The sequence below is a fragment of the Macaca nemestrina genome, chromosome 10 (assembly GCF_043159975.1).
Source record: "Macaca nemestrina isolate mMacNem1 chromosome 10, mMacNem.hap1, whole genome shotgun sequence".
Lineage (NCBI taxonomy): Eukaryota > Metazoa > Chordata > Mammalia > Primates > Cercopithecidae > Macaca > Macaca nemestrina.
In genome coordinates, this window is record NC_092134.1 from 79,159,472 (window position 1) to 79,174,646 (window position 15,175).

The 15,175-nt window shown below is 46.0% G+C and overlaps 1 protein-coding gene across 2 annotated transcripts in view; it reads left to right on the forward strand.

Annotated features, from left to right (window-relative positions):
* LOC105474228 (chromobox 5) overlaps positions 1-15,175 on the forward strand; it is a 49,387-nt gene that overhangs the window by 18,902 nt on the left and 15,310 nt on the right. Inside the window, exons 1-3 of one of the 2 annotated variants that reach the window (XM_011728727.3) lie at positions 2,549-2,659; positions 4,473-4,651; positions 13,866-14,052. In XM_011728727.3, the coding sequence (XP_011727029.1) occupies positions 4,515-4,651; positions 13,866-14,052 (324 nt within the window). In that variant the 5' untranslated portion in view covers positions 2,549-2,659; positions 4,473-4,514. Of the gene's footprint in view, positions 1-2,548; positions 2,660-4,472; positions 4,652-13,865; positions 14,053-15,175 lie in introns of those variants that run through there. The other variant, XM_011728726.3, reaches the window with a different exon arrangement.

Sequence of the window (15,175 nt, forward strand, 5' to 3'; positions counted from 1 at the left end):
CCGGATCTCAGCTCACTGCAAGCTCCGCCTCCCGGGTTTTTTTTTTTTGAGACGGAGTCTCGCTCTGTCGCCCAGGCTGGAGTGCAGTGGCGCGATCTCGGCTCACTGCAAGCTCCGCCTCCCGGGTTCATGCCATTCTCCTGCCTCAGCCTCCCGAGTAGCTGGGACTACAGGCGCCCACAACCGCGCCCGGCTAATTTTTTGTATTTTTAGTAGAGACGGGGTTTCACCGTGGTCTCGATCTCCTGACCTTGTGATCCGCCCGCCTCGGCCTCCCAAAGTGCTGGGATTACAGGCGTGAGCCACCGCGCCCGGCCCGCCTCCCGGGTTTACACCATTCTCCTGCCTCAGCCTCCCGAGTAGCTGGGACTACAGGCGCCGCCACCTCGCCCGGCTAGTTTTTTTTGATGGTCTCGATCTCCTGACCTCGTGATCCGCCCGTCTCGGCCTCCCAAAGTGCTGGGATTACAGGCTTGAGCCACCGCGCCCGGCCGAAAAATGCAGTTTTTAATCGGAGGTTTGCTGATGATCCATTCCAATTTGAGGAAATCTTTTGTAATTAAAAAATTTCTGGACGGGCGCGGTGGCTCATGCCTGTAATCCCAGCACTTTGGGAGGCCGAGGCGGGTGGATCACGAGATCAGGAAATCGAGACCATCCTGGCCAACGTGATGAAACCCCATCTCTACTAAAAATAACAAAAATTAGCTGGGCGTGGTGGCACATGTCTGTAATCCCAGCTACTTGGGAGGCTGAGGCAGGAGAATCCCTTGAACCAGGGAGCTGGAGGTTGCAGTGAGCCGAGATTGCGCCACAGCACTCTAGCCTGGTGACAGAGCGAGACTCTGTCTCAAAAAAAAAAAAAAAAAAAAATTTCTCCTTTGGTCTTATACCCTATGGTTTCTTCTGTTTGACAGCCAAAATAGTCACCATTCTATGCTGCTTCTCAACTGCGTTCTTTCTTATTTATTTATTTGGTTTTTTTTGAGACAGAGTTTCGCTCTTGTTGCCCAGGCTGGAGTGCAGTTGTGCAATCTCGGCTCACTGCAACCTCTGCCTCCCAGGTTCAAGCGCTTCTCCTGCCTTAGCCTCCCAAGTGGCTGTGATTACAGGCATGTGCTACTATGCCTGGCCAATTTTTGTATTTTTAGTAGAGATGGGGTTTCACCATGTTGGTCAGGCTGGTCTCGAACTCCTGACCTCCTGTAATCCATCCGCTTCGGCTTCCCAAAGTGCTGGGATTACAGGTGTGGGCCACCGTGCTTGGCTCAACTGAGTTCTTTGCTTTTGATTGTCCCTTTTTCTTACTCTCCTATGGCAGCCACTTCTGGCTTTAAAGTTCCCATATCTATAAAGCAGAGTAGTTTTGAAGCTCTCAAAAATGTTCTTTAGAGCCAGAAGAATGGAAAACTTATAGTATTTCAAGTCTCTGTATGTCTTTTTTATTTATCCCAGTACTCCTTTTCTCAAGAATTGGGACATACTGATACAGAGAGTTGTACATTAATAATGTATCAGGTGATGAATAATTATTTAAAAATCTGTTTCATAACATTATAGAACAACCTAGAAGTGGTTTTAATTTATCAACCATTAGGTTGTGGCAGAACCGCTCTCCTTTTTTTTTTTTTTTTTTAAACTTCTTAGGAATTTTTTTCCACCTAAATTTTATTTTATTTTTTTGAGACAGTCTCACTCTTGTCACCCAGGCTGGAGTGCAGTGGCACGATCTTGGCTCACTGCAACCTCCGCCTCCCGGGTTCAAGCGATTCTCCTCCCTCAGCTCCCTGAGTAACTGGGACTATATGCGCCTGTCACCGCGCCTGGTTAATTTTTTTGTATTTTTAGTAGAGACGGGGTTTCACCATGTTGGTCGGACTAGTCTCAAACACCTGACCTCAAATGATTGCCCTGCCCCGTCCTCCCAAAGTTGTGGGATTGCAGGCATGAGCCGCTGCGCCCGGCGCTCCACCTGTAATTTTAGTTAAAAGATTTTTTTTTTTTTGGGTTGTTGTTTTGGTAGTGCTTTGTGTCTTTGGATTTTATCTCTAGTAATCACCCCAAAGAAGGAAAGTTATATAGTGTCTTTAAAATACTTCCCTTCCCCTGTTTCCTGTTATTTTTCCCCTCAAGCAATTTTAATTAACTGTTCTGTGACAGATGGTAAAATGGGGTTGCCCGAAGTGCTCTGGTGGGCTGTATTAAGTGATGGGTGGTTTGTACTGATCGTATTGTAGAAGGATCGAGCCTTTCCCCTCCCCCCTTCAGTTGAGCTGTAATCTTGTTAGATGATCTTAAAATGCTATTGATTAATTTACAGTGCTGTTAGAGGAATAAGCATAAATACTGGATTTAAAACCTAAGAAGTAATTCCCTTGAGCTCTGAATGCCTTAGCCTTGAGGCCAAGAGAGGTACCTTCCAACTTCTCCACCCAGTCTTCACTGAAAAGGAAAGTTAAGCCTTTTAACTTTTCCATTTGCTTCTCCCCCTTAGTGTAGTACTGCTGCCAGTTGCTATGGCAACGGACTGGGACAGCTGCGCAGTGGCGCCCAGGCAGCTGGGTGGGGGCGGGGGAGCTGCCAGCCCGCCAAGACCCAGACCTGGGAGGGGAGGCCCCTCCTGTTAGCCCAGAGGGAAAGAAAGAACTGGGGCGATCCGGTAGGTAAAGGAGGGAACCCCCCATTCATTTTCTACCTTTGGGGCTCCTCTTCTGCATGAAGGTATAAAGGGAGATTTTTCTTTTCTCTCCCTCAAAATGAAGAACACATGTAAATCCTTGTTTTTCCTGGTGAGGCAGGGGAGGCCATAGCCACAATGCTTAACTGCATGCATCTAACATGGGGCTGGTTTTAACCCCAGCGCTCTGACCTAAACTGCTCAGCTCCCGGAAATTCCAAGGTGAGTGGGGGTGGGGGTGGGGTACTCTCCCTGGAATATGACATTTCCTGTCTCTGGTGAGGTTGGAGGCTGTTTCATTTTAAATAAACCACATAAAATATTTTCTTGAAGCTTAGGACTCTTCTAAATTCATGGAAAAATTATTTTAATCGCCCCCCGCACCTACATTTTCCTACTACTTCTTCCAAATAGAGTATTTTAATAAAAACTTAGTCTTATAGGGCAGTAATGGGTATAGGCAGTGTTTTAGGTGGGGAGACCTATTGCTAATAAGTTCTGGGGATATGGTTTCCAACTATATATTCTTGTAATAATTTCTAAAGTTTTGCTAATTTGAAGTGAATTGATAATTGCCACTTTTTATGTGACTTGAACATCATTGTGAGATTAGTAGTGGGCCCTCCCTGACCCAGTGGTTTTCTGGTCAGGGTGGAAATATTTAGAGGGTGCTGATAAACATCTTTAAAGATTACAGGAAAACAATAATGGAGTTCAGCTAAGAAAACAATTTCTGCTACTCTGTAATCCAGACTGTAGGCGCCATTTAGCATGGTTAAGGAAGAATTCTTAAAAATGATTGTGGAAGAGCAACATGGGAATTTTAAAAACTAGATTCTCTGTTGAGTACCCCCTGGTGTGCATATTTCTGAGCTTAACTCAATTTCCATTTGTGTTTCCTTGCTTCAGCTTTCCTTGGGCCTATGAATGGTTCCTCTGTATTTTGAGGAGGCTTCATGTTGATGCTGAGTCTGGGGCCAGACTTCTTTTTCCTCCTCCTCTTCCTTTGGCCCTGAGTCAACTTCAGTTAAGAGGAGAGGTACCTTCTTAACTATTTGGATTAGTTACATCTTGGGAATTACTCAACAATCTAGTGACTAATTTTGAATTTTAGGACTGAAAATTTTTTTCTCCTTTCTGCCTCCCTGCCATCCCCAAATTAGCTTTCTAAAAAGGAAGCTTGGTGTGTTTGAGATGTCAGCCTTGCTTTTGTGAGCTGATGGATGCTCTGAAGGGACAAGCTCAATTTGTTTAAGGGAAATGTACCAAGTCACTGAAAATGTGGTGAAAGATGCCTGAGCAAGCCTTTTTTTTGTGCTGGTGAGAGACTGGGCAAGATGCTCAGAGCACAGAAAACTCATATTTTAGTGGCTTTTCTTTTTTCATTTTTATAAAGACCCTTATTCACTTTGGAGAAAAAGGTTTTAATTTTATCTTGGTTCATTTAACTGAAGATTTTGCACATTTCTGTTTGAGTTCCTGGCTTGTAAATAGTTATAAACATAGCCAGGAATAACATACCACACTACTTGTCTTTTGGAATCTGAAAGAAGAGTTAGACAATTGCGCCTTCTAATAATTTTGGTCTCTTTAGCCGAAGAGAAGGTTGTGGTTGAGGAAGTGAAGACTGATTCATTTTTAAATTAAATTCTTAGGACTCATCTGTAGAATGATTTGAGACTCAAGAGCAGGGCACATGACAACTTGGTGTTATCCCCTTTTCGTCCCATCAAGAAGAGACAAAGTTTTTAACTCTTCACATGGATTCTAACTATTTTGTCCTTTGCCTTTACAGGGACCCGGTGGCCTTAGTCTTTCAGGTGGAACGGTGTGCGACATGGGAAAGAAAACCAAGCGGACAGCTGACAGTTCTTCTTCAGAGGATGAGGAGGAGTACGTTGTGGAGAAGGTGCTAGACAGGCGTGTAGTTAAGGGACAAGTGGAATATCTACTGAAGTGGAAAGGCTTTTCTGAGTAAGTTCCTTTTTTCCCCCAGGCTTTGGTACTCTGTAGAGATAGACATCTTTGGTTTATTTCCTTAGGAATCATGAGCATCTTTGTCTTTTTCTTCCCCCTCCCGCACTCTTCCTAAGAGTTAGAAGACACAGCAGTAAACAAAACAAAATCTCCCCGCTTGTGGAGCTTATGTGCTAATGATACTGCTTTTGAAAGGCAGTATAGGCCGGGCGCGGTGGCTCAAGCCTGTAATCCCAGCACTTTGGGAGGCCGAGACGGGCAGATCACGAGGTCAGGAGATCGAGACCATCCTGGCTAACACAGTGAAACCCCGTCTCTACTAAAAATACAAAAACTTAGCCGGGCGAGGTGGCAGGCGCCTGTAGTCCCAGCTACTCGGGAGGCTGAGGCAGGAGAATGGCGTGAACCTGGGAGGCGGAGCTTGCAGTGAGCTGAGATCCGGCCACTGCACTCCAGCCTGGGTGACAGAGCGAGACTCCGTCTCAAAAAAAAAAAAAAAAAAAAAAAAAAAGGCCGGGCGTGGTGGCTCAAGCCTGTAATCCCAGCACTTTGGGAGGCCGAGGCGGGCGGATCACAAGGTCAGGAGATCGAGACCACAGTGAAACCCCGTCTCTACTAAAAATACAAAAAATTAGCCGGGCGCGGTGGCGGGCGCCTGTAGTCCCAGCTACTCAGGAGGCTGAGGCAGGAGAATGGCGTGAACCCAGGAGGCGGAGCTTGCAGTGAGCCGAGATCGCGCCACTGCACTCCAGCCTGGGCAACAGCGTGAGACTCCGTCTCAAAAAAAAAAAAAAAAAAAGAAAGGCAGTATAATGAATTGGTTAGGAGCACAGACTCGTGAGTCAGATTGCCTGGATCTAGATTCTAACTCCACCACTTGTGATACAAACTGGATAGCCTTGGCTAATTTCCTTAATCATTTTATCTCCTTAGTGGAATAAGGATAAACAGTAGTGCTTATAAGGCCAGGCGCGGTGGCTTGTACTCCAATCTCAGCACTTTGGGAGGCTGAGGCGGGTGGATCACCTGAGGTCAGGAGTTTGAGACCCGCCTGGCCAACATGGCGAAACCCCATCTACTAAAAATAAAAAAATTAGCTAGGTGTGGTGGCGGGCAGCTGTAATCCCAGCTACTGGGGAGGCTGAGGTAGGAGAATCACTTGAACTCAGGAGGCAGAGGTTGCAGTGAGCCAGGATTGTGCCACTGCACTCCAGCCTGGGTGACTGTGTTTTTAGTAGAGGCAGGGTTTTGCCATGTTGCTCAGGCTGGTCTGGAACTTCCAGGCTCAAGTGAGCCATCTGCCTTGGCCTCCCAAAGTGCTGGGATTACAGGTGTGAGCCACCGTGCCCGGCTGTGAAATTAATTTTAATAATATTTTATTTAACCTAGTATATGAAAAATACTATTTCAGCGTTAATCAGTACAAAAGTTATTAACGAAATTTTGTGTGTGTGTGTGCTAAGACTTGAAAATCTGGGATATATTTTACACTTTATAGTGCATCTCCATTCAAACTAGCTACATTTCAAATAGGCAGATGTGGCTAGTGGTTACCATATTGGATGGCACAGCTCTGTAGTATAGGACCTAAATACACTGAAAGATACAGTGGTTTACCAATACTTTTGGATAAAGGCTATGTGTCAAGAACCTTTGAAACATACGGGAGGTTATTTCATTACATGATCAAGGTTTCTCATCTGGAGAATTATTGGCGTGTAGGAGGGATCATTCACGCTTTTTGCAGGATGCTTAGCATCTCTAGCACCCAGAGTGCAAGTATGGGGTAGCACAACAATCAGAAGATGCCCTCTTTCTAGAGAGGAGTGGTATCATGGCTTCCACTAGTGATGAGAACTGTTCAGTTTGAGAGACCTCTAGAGCACTAACAGATAGGAACTAAAGTAACACCTGAAGATTTTGAAGATGTTTATTGGGCCCATTGAATCACCACTGGAAATATTTGGGGTATTTGAAAGATACTTGAAACTCTTTCTCTGTCATTGAGCTACTGGTGCCGTACCATAGATGAAAGGGGGAAAGATAAGGTTTGGGGTAGACAAATTAAACATTGGTCCTTACTTTTTCAGAAATGCCCTGGATTTCATAAAAGACTGCAACAAATCAGCATTGTCTATAACTGAACGCCTACTTTGTGCTAGACAGTGATCAGATTCTACCTCTCGTGTTTTTTTTGATTCTCATAAAAGCATTTAGAGTCCAGGCGTGGTGGTGTGTGCCTGTAGTCCCAGCTACTAGGGAGGCTGAAGTGGGAGGATTGCTTGAGTCCAGGAGTTCTGGGCTATAGTGCACTAAACGGATCAGGTGTCTGCATTAAGTTTGGCATCAATATAGTGACCTCCCAGGAGTGAGGGACCACCAGGTTGCCTAAGGAGGAGTGAACCAGAGCAGGTCAGAACTCCTGTTCTGAGCATTAGTGAGATCAGGCCTATGAATAGCCACTGCACTCCTGTCTGGTTAACATAGCAAGACCCTGCCTCTTCAAAAACTTTAATTTTTTTAAATTTAAATTTTTACATATTTTTATCTTTAAAATAGAGGCAGGGTCTCACTGTGTTACCCAGGCTGGTCTCGCACTCTTGGGTTCAACCAATCTGCCTGCCTTGGCCTCTCGAAGTGCTGGGATTATAGGTGTGAATCACTGTCCCTGGCCAACCCAGGCTCTTTTTAAATCATACTATGTTGTCTTTTGGGTGGAAACCAAAGTAGAAGCAGCAGTGCCAAAGTGTTAGGAAAAGGGATAATCCCCTTATAGGACTGGCTTTCCTAGCTTTCAACAGACTCCTCCCAACCCCCAAGTCTATTCAGCTTGTGTAATAGTGTTGGTACACCTTTCAATATTGGTATGTTAATTTCCTCTGGAATGGTAAACTATGTGGTATGTGGGTTTTGGGGAAAGTTACTGTGTGAGGAATTTTTTTTCTTGACCTTTTTTTTTTTTTTTTGAGACGGAGTCTCGCTCTGTCGCCCAGGCTAGAGTGCAGTGGCGCGATCTCAGCTCACTGCAAGCTCTGCCGCCTCCCAGGTTCACGCCATTCTCCTGCCTCAGCCTCCCTAGAAGCTGGGACTATAGGCGCCCGCCACCAGGCCCGGTTAATTTTTGTTTTGTTTTGTTTTGTTTTGTTTTTGAGACGGAGTCTCGCTGTGTCGCCCGGGCTGGAGTGCAGTGGCGCGATCTCGGCTCACTGCAAGCTCCGCCTCCCAGGTTCACGCCATTCTCCCGCCTCAGCCTCCGAGTAGCTGGGACTACAGGCGCCCGCCACCACGCCCGGCTAGTTTTTTGTATTTTTAGTAGAGACGGGGTTTCACCATGTTAGCCAGGATGGTCTTGATCTCCTGACCTCCTGACCTCGTGATCCACCCGTCTCGGCCTCCCAAAGTGCTGGGATTACAGGCTTGAGCCACCGCGCCCGGCCAACTTTTTTTTTTTTTTTTTTTTTTGAGACAAGAGTTTCGCTCTTATTGCCCAGGCTAGAGCGTAATGGCGCGATCTCGGCTCACTGTAACCTCCCTCTCCTGGGTTTAAAAGATTCTCCTGCCTTAGCCTCCCCCGATTAGATGGGATTACAGGTGCCTGCCACCACGCCCATCTAATTTTTGTATTTTTAGTAGAGATGGGGTTTCACCATGTTGGCCAGGCTGGTCTCGAACTCCTGACCTCAGGTGATCCACCTGCTTCCACCTTCCAAAGTGCTGGGATTAGAGACGTGAGCCACTGTGCCCAGCCGAGGAATTTTTTTTTCTGCTGCGAGAAGGGATATAAAGGAGAAGCTTTCCCATATTAGCTCAAATGATTTAGAAATAAATTTTGTCTCAATTTTGTGTTCCTTTTGTAGAAACTTGTTTAGGTCGGGAGTAAATAGCTCAGATTTTTCCATCTTTCTGCTTTCTACTTGAGTCAGGTTATTATGGCATGTGTTCAAATCATTCCCATCTGAAGAAACATTATTATTATTATTTTTTTTGAGATGGAGTTTCACTCTTGTTGCCCAGGCTGGAGTGCAATGGCTCGAACTCAGCTCACCACAACCTCCTGCCTCCCGGGTTCAAGCGATTCTCCCAACTCAACCTCCCGAGTAGCTGAGATTACAGGAAGGTGGCACTATGCCTGGCTAATTTAGTATTTTTAGTAGAGATGGGGTTTCTCGGCCGGGCGCGGTGGCTCAAGCCTGTAATCCCAGCACTTTGGGAGGCCGAGATGGGCGGATCACGAGGTCAGGAGATCGAGACCATCCTGGCTAACACGGTGAAACCCCGTCTCTACTAAAAAATACAAAAAACTAGCCGGGCGCGGTGGCGGGCGCCTGTAGTCCCAGCTACTCAGGAGGCTGAGGCAGGAGAATGGCGTGAACCCGGGAGGCGGAGCTTGCAGTGAGCTGAGACCCGGCCACTGCACTCCAGCCTGGGGGGCAGAGCGAGACTCCGTCTCAAAAAAAAAAAAAAAAAAAAAGAGATGGGGTTTCTCCATGTTGGTCAGGCTGGTCTCAAACTCCCGACCTCAGATGATCTGCCTGAATTGACCTTCCAAAGTGCTGGGATTATAGGCGTGAGCCACCACGCCCAACAAGAAACCTTATTTAAAACAAGCAAAGGCCGGGCGCGGTGGCTCACGCCTGTAATCCCAGCACTTTGGGAGACCAAGACAGGCAAATCAGTTGAGGTCAGGAGTTCAAGACCAGCCTGGTCAACAGGAGGAAGCCCCATGTTGGGTGAAATTAGCTGGGTGTGGTGGTGGGTACCTGTAATCCCAGCTACCCGGGATGCTGGGACAGGAGAATCACTTGAACCCAGGAGGCGGAGGTTGCAGTGAGGCGAGATCGTGCCATTGCACTCCAACCTGGGCAACAGAGCCAGACTCCATCTCAAAAAAAAAATAAAGAAAAAAACATAATAAAAAATAATAAATAAATAAAACCAACAAATAAAATACCCAAGATGGGCTGAGTGTGGTAGCTCACTCCTGTAACACCAGCACTTTGGGAGGCCAAGGCAGGAGGACCGCTTGAGCCCAGGAGTTTGAGATCAGCCTAGGCAACATAGTGAGACCCCATCTCTACCCAAAAAAAAAAAAAGTAGCTAGACATGGTGGTGCGCTGCTATAGTCCCAGCTACTTGGAATTCTGAGGCGGGAGGATCACTTGAGCCTGGGAGGTCAAGGCTGCAGTGAGTCGTGATCATGCCACTGCATTCCAGACTGGGTGACAGGGTGGAGGCATTGTCTCAAAAAAAAAAAAATCTAAAAAAAATGAGTAACAGTTATTTAAGATTATAAACTGGCAGTGCATAATATATTATTCTTAATTTTTGAAACAGCGTATTGCTCTGTTGCCCAGGCTGGAGTGCAGTGGCGCGATCTTGGCTCACTGCAAGCTCCGCCTCCCGGGTTCACGCCATTCTCTCACCTCAGCCTCCCGAGTAGCTGGGACTGCAGGCGCCCGCCACCACACCTGGCTAATTTTTTGTATTTTCAGTAGAGATGGGGTTTCACCGTGTTAGCCAGGATGGTCTCGATATCCTGACCTCTTGACCGGCCTGCCTCGGCCTCCCAAAGTGCTGGGATTACAGGCATGAGCCACCGCACCTGGCTGCATAATTTATTATTTATTAACTTGTCCTTTCCGGGAGTTGCACAGATGATTGTATGTGTGAAATCATGCTGTTTTTGCCACTTTGAAACCAGAATTCAAATTTGGGTTTTTATTTTTAAGAATTATTTATTTATTTTTATTTTTATTTTTATTTTTTTCATTTTTTTTTTTTTTTGAGACGAAGTCTCACTCTGTCGCCTAGGCTTGAGTGCAGTGGCGCAATCTCGGCTCACTGCAGCCTCTGTCTCCTGGGTTCAAGCAGTTCTCCTGCCTGGCCTCCCAAGTAGCTGAGACTATAGGCATGCGCCACCATGTCTGGCTAATTTTTTTTTTTTTTTTTTTTTTTTTTTTGAGACGGAGTCTCGCTTTGTCGCCCAGGCTGGAGTGCAGTGGCCGGATCTCAGCTCACTGCAAGCTCCGCCTCCCGGGTTTACACCATTCTCCTGCCTCAGCCTCCCGAGTAGCTGGGACTACAGGCGCCCACCACCTCGCCCGGCTAGTTTTTTGTATTTTTAGTAGAGACGGGGTTTCACCATATTAGCCAGGATGGTCTCGATCTCCTGACCTCGTGATCCGCCCGTCTCGGCCTCCCAAAGTGCTGGGATTACAGGCTTGAGCCACCGCGCCCGGCCGTCTGGCTAATTTTTTATATTTTTAGTATAGACGGGGTTTCACCATATTAGCCAGGATGGTCTCCATCTCCTGATCTCGTGATCTGCTTGCCTTGGTCTCCCAAAGTGCTGGGATTATAGGCATGAGCCACCTCGCCTGGCCTATTTTTTATTTTTTGAGATGGAGTCTTGCTCTGTCGCCCAGGATGGTGTGCAGTGGCGTGATCTCAGTTCACTGCAGCCTCCTCCTCCTGGGTTCAAGTGATTCTCCTGCCTCAGCCTTCTGAATAGCTGGGACTACAGGTGCGCACCACCAGTCCTGGCTAATTTTTGTATTTTTAGTAGAGATAGGGTTTCATCATGTTGGCCAGGCTGGTCTCAAACTCCTGACCGCAGGTGATCTGCCCACGTTGGCCTCCCAAAGTGCTGGGATTACAGGCATGAGCCACCGTACCTAGCCAGCAAAGTTTTTTTTTTTTTTTTTGAAAGGAAGTCTTGCTCTGTCACCCACACTGGAGTGCAGTGGTGCAATCTTGGCTCACTGCAACCTGCAACCTCCACCTCCCAGGTTCAAGTGATTCTCCTGCCTCAGCCTCCCAGGTAGCTGGGATTACAGGTGTGCACCACAACACCCAGATAATTTTTTGTTTTTTGTTTTGTTTTGTTTTGTTTTGAGATGGAGTCTCATGTGTCACCCAGGCTGGAGTGCAGTGGCCTGATCTTGGCTCACTGCAACCTCTGCCTCCTGAGTTCAGGTGATTCTCCTGCCTTAGCCTCCTGAGTAGCTGGGACTACAGGCATGTGCCACCACGCCTGGTTAATTTTTGTAGTTTTTGTAGAGATGGGGTTTCACCGTGTTAGCCAGGACGGTCTCGAACTCCCAACCTTGTTATCCGCACGCCTCAGTCTCCCAAAGTGCTGGGATTACAGGCGTGAGCCATCGCACCCAGCCATGATTTTGGCAGTTTTAGTAGAGACAGGGTTTCACCACGTTGGCCAGGCTGCTCTGGAACTCCTGACCTCAGGTGATCCACCCCCTTCAGCCTCCCAAAGTACTGGGATTACATGCATGAGCCACTGTGCCTGGCTGAAATTTGGGTTTTTAAACAGCTTTATCGAGGTATAAACACCATAAAATTCACCCATTGAAATTGTACAATTCAGGCTGGATACGGTGGCCACTCAAATTCCAGCACTTTGAGTGGCCGAGGCAGGCGGATCACTTGAGGTCAGGAGTTCGAAACCAGCCTGGCCAACGTGGTGTCTCTACTAAAAATACAAAAATTGGTGGCGCACGCCTGTAATCCCAGTTACCGGGGAGGCTGTGGCCAGAGAATCGCTTGAACCCGGAGGTTGCAGTGAGCCGGTATCATACCACTGCACTCCAGCCTGCAAGACAGAGTGAGACTCCCATCTTAAAAAAAAAAAAAATTGTACAAATTCAGTGATTTTCTTTTTTGTTTGTTGGTTTTTTTTTTTTTTTTTTTTTTTTTTTTTTGAGACAGTATCTTACTCTGTTACCCAGGTGGGAGTGCAGTGGTACTGTCACGGTTCACTGCAGCCTCAGCCTTCTGGGCTCAAGGGATCCTCTCATTTCAGCCTCCCAAGTAGCTGGGACTACAGGTGCAAGCCACCATGCCTGAGTAATTTTAAAGTTTCTGTGGAGACAGAGTCTTGCTATGTTGCTTAGGCTGGTCTTGAACTGGTGGGCTCAAGTGATTTCCTCACCTTGGCCTCCCAAAGTGCTGAGATTATAGGCGTGAGCCACTGTGCCCAGCCCAATTAAATGATTTTTTTTTTTTTTTTGGTGATAGTGTCTCACTCTGTTGCCCAGACTGGAATGCGGTGGTTTAATCTTGGCTCACTACAACCTCAGCCTCCCAGATTCAAGCAGTTCTCATGTCCTAGCCTCATGAGTAGCTGGAACTGCAGGTGTGCACCACCAAGCCCAGCTAATTTTTGTATTTTTAGTGGAGACAGGGTTTTGCAATATTGACCAGGCTTGTCTTGAACTCCTGAGTGCCTTCCAAAGTGCTGGGATTACAGGCGTTAGCCACTGTGCCTGGCTCCAATTAAATGATTTGTAGTAAATTTATAGAGCTATGCAACCACCACTGTGATCCAGGTTTAGAACATTTTCGTGTCCCCCAAAATTAATTCTCTTGATTCCCGTTTGTAGTTAATTACAACTCCCTCAGCCCCAGGCAATCACTGATCTGCTTTTTTTTGAGACAGTATGGCTTTTTCGCCCAGGCTGGAGTGTAGTGGCGCAATCTCAGCTCACTGCAACCTCCCCTTCCTGGGCTCAAGCGATTCTCCTGCCTCAGCCTCCCAAGTAGCTGGGACTACAGGTGTGTACCGCCATACCAAGCTATTTTTTTTATTTTTAGTAGAGGCACGGTTTCACTGTGTTGGCCAGGCTGGTCTCAAACTCCTGACCTCAAGTGATCTGCCTGCCTTGGTCTCCCAGAGTGCTGGGATTACAGGTGTGAGCCACCGTGCCTGGCTGATCTGCTTTCTGTCTCTATAACTTTGTCTTTCTCAGACATTTCATATAAATGGAATTACACAATATGTAGTATCTTGTGTCTTATTTCTTTCACTTAGTATAATGTTTTTGGGTTTCTTCCAAGTTGTAGCATCTTGTAGTATTTTATTTTTGTTGAATAATATTCCTTTGTATGGATATACCACATTTTGTTTTTCCATGTCACTATCCATTGATGAACATTTGAATTTGTTTTCTGTTTTTGACTATTAAAATGCTGCTGTAAACAATTGTAAATAAGTCTTTGTGTGGGCCTTTTTTTTTTTTTTTTTTTTTTCCTGGGTAGAAATCTAGGATCAAATTTGTTATCTTCTTTAAAGCGTAGGGTTTCTCTGTGCTTTTTGTCTGAATGTCCTCTTTGAAATAAGGCATTGGATATTTTTCCTCATTCTTTACTCTTCCCCCCCTTTTTTTAAAAAAATTTTCCCATTTTTCTTACCCAGGGAGCACAATACTTGGGAACCTGAGAAAAACTTGGATTGCCCTGAGCTAATTTCCGAATTTATGAAAAAGTATAAGAAGATGAAGGAGGGTGAAAATAATAAACCCAGGGAGAAGTCAGAAAGTAACAAGAGGAAATCCAATTTCTCAAACAGTGCCGATGATATCAAATCCAAAAAAAAGAGAGAGGTAAGCTTCCTTTCCCTTTTTCCCCACAAACTATTCTTTTGCCACCAAAATAATAATAATAATACATAGAAGTATCATATTTTGGTTATTTCTATTGTAAGGATGGACCTATGAGGTAAATTGTTGAACAAAAGAGCTTCCAGGGAGGTATGTTGATTACAGCTCCCTCTCCTGGCTAAGTGAGAAATGTAATTTGTGGCCACTGAATTGTATTAAGGTGGCAAAATTAAATCTTTATAAACTGTTAAATCACTCCTCTGCCTTCTCCATAAGTAGAGGACTTAGTTATCTTAGAGAAAGAGGATCATAGGTGAATTTTTTAAGAATAGAAAGGGGCTTTGAAATGTTTTGTTTTGAGACAGAGTCTTGCTCTGTTGCCCAGGCTGGAGTGCAGTGACTCGATCTCAGCTCACTGCAATCTCCGCCTCCTGGCTTCAAGCGATTCTCCTGCCTCAGTAGTAGCTGAGATTATAGGCGCACGCCACCACGCCCGGCTGATTTTTGTATTTTTAGTAGAGACAGGGTTTCACCATGTTGGTCAGGCTAGTCTTGAACTCCTGACTTCGTGATCTGCCTGCCTCGGGCTCCGAAAGTGTTGAGATTACAGACATGAGCCACCATGCCTGGCCGGGGCTTTGAAATGTTTACCATGTCACTTCCTTTTTTCTTTTTTCTTTTTTTTTTGAGACAGAGTATCTCTCTGTCACCCAGGCTAGAGTGCAATAGTATGATCTTGGCTCACTGGAATCTCCACCTCCTGGGTTCAAGTGATTCTCCTGCCTCAGCCTCCCAAGTGGGTGAGATTACAGGCACACGCCACCATGCCTGGCTAATTTTTTGTATCTTTAGTAGAGACAGGGTTTCACCATGTTGGCTGGGCTGGTCTCAAACCCCTGACCTTGTGAGCCACCCGCCTTGTCCTCCCAAAGTGCTGGGATTATAGCCGTGAGCCACTGCACCCGGCCCTTTTTTTTGTTCCAGTGATAGCATTTGCTTTCAATCGTTGATAATCTTTTTTTGCAGTGAAAATCCTATAATATACAATTAAATATTTTATTTATTTTTATTTATTTATTTATTTTTGAGATAGAGTCTTGCTCTGTCACCCAGGCTGGAGTGCAGG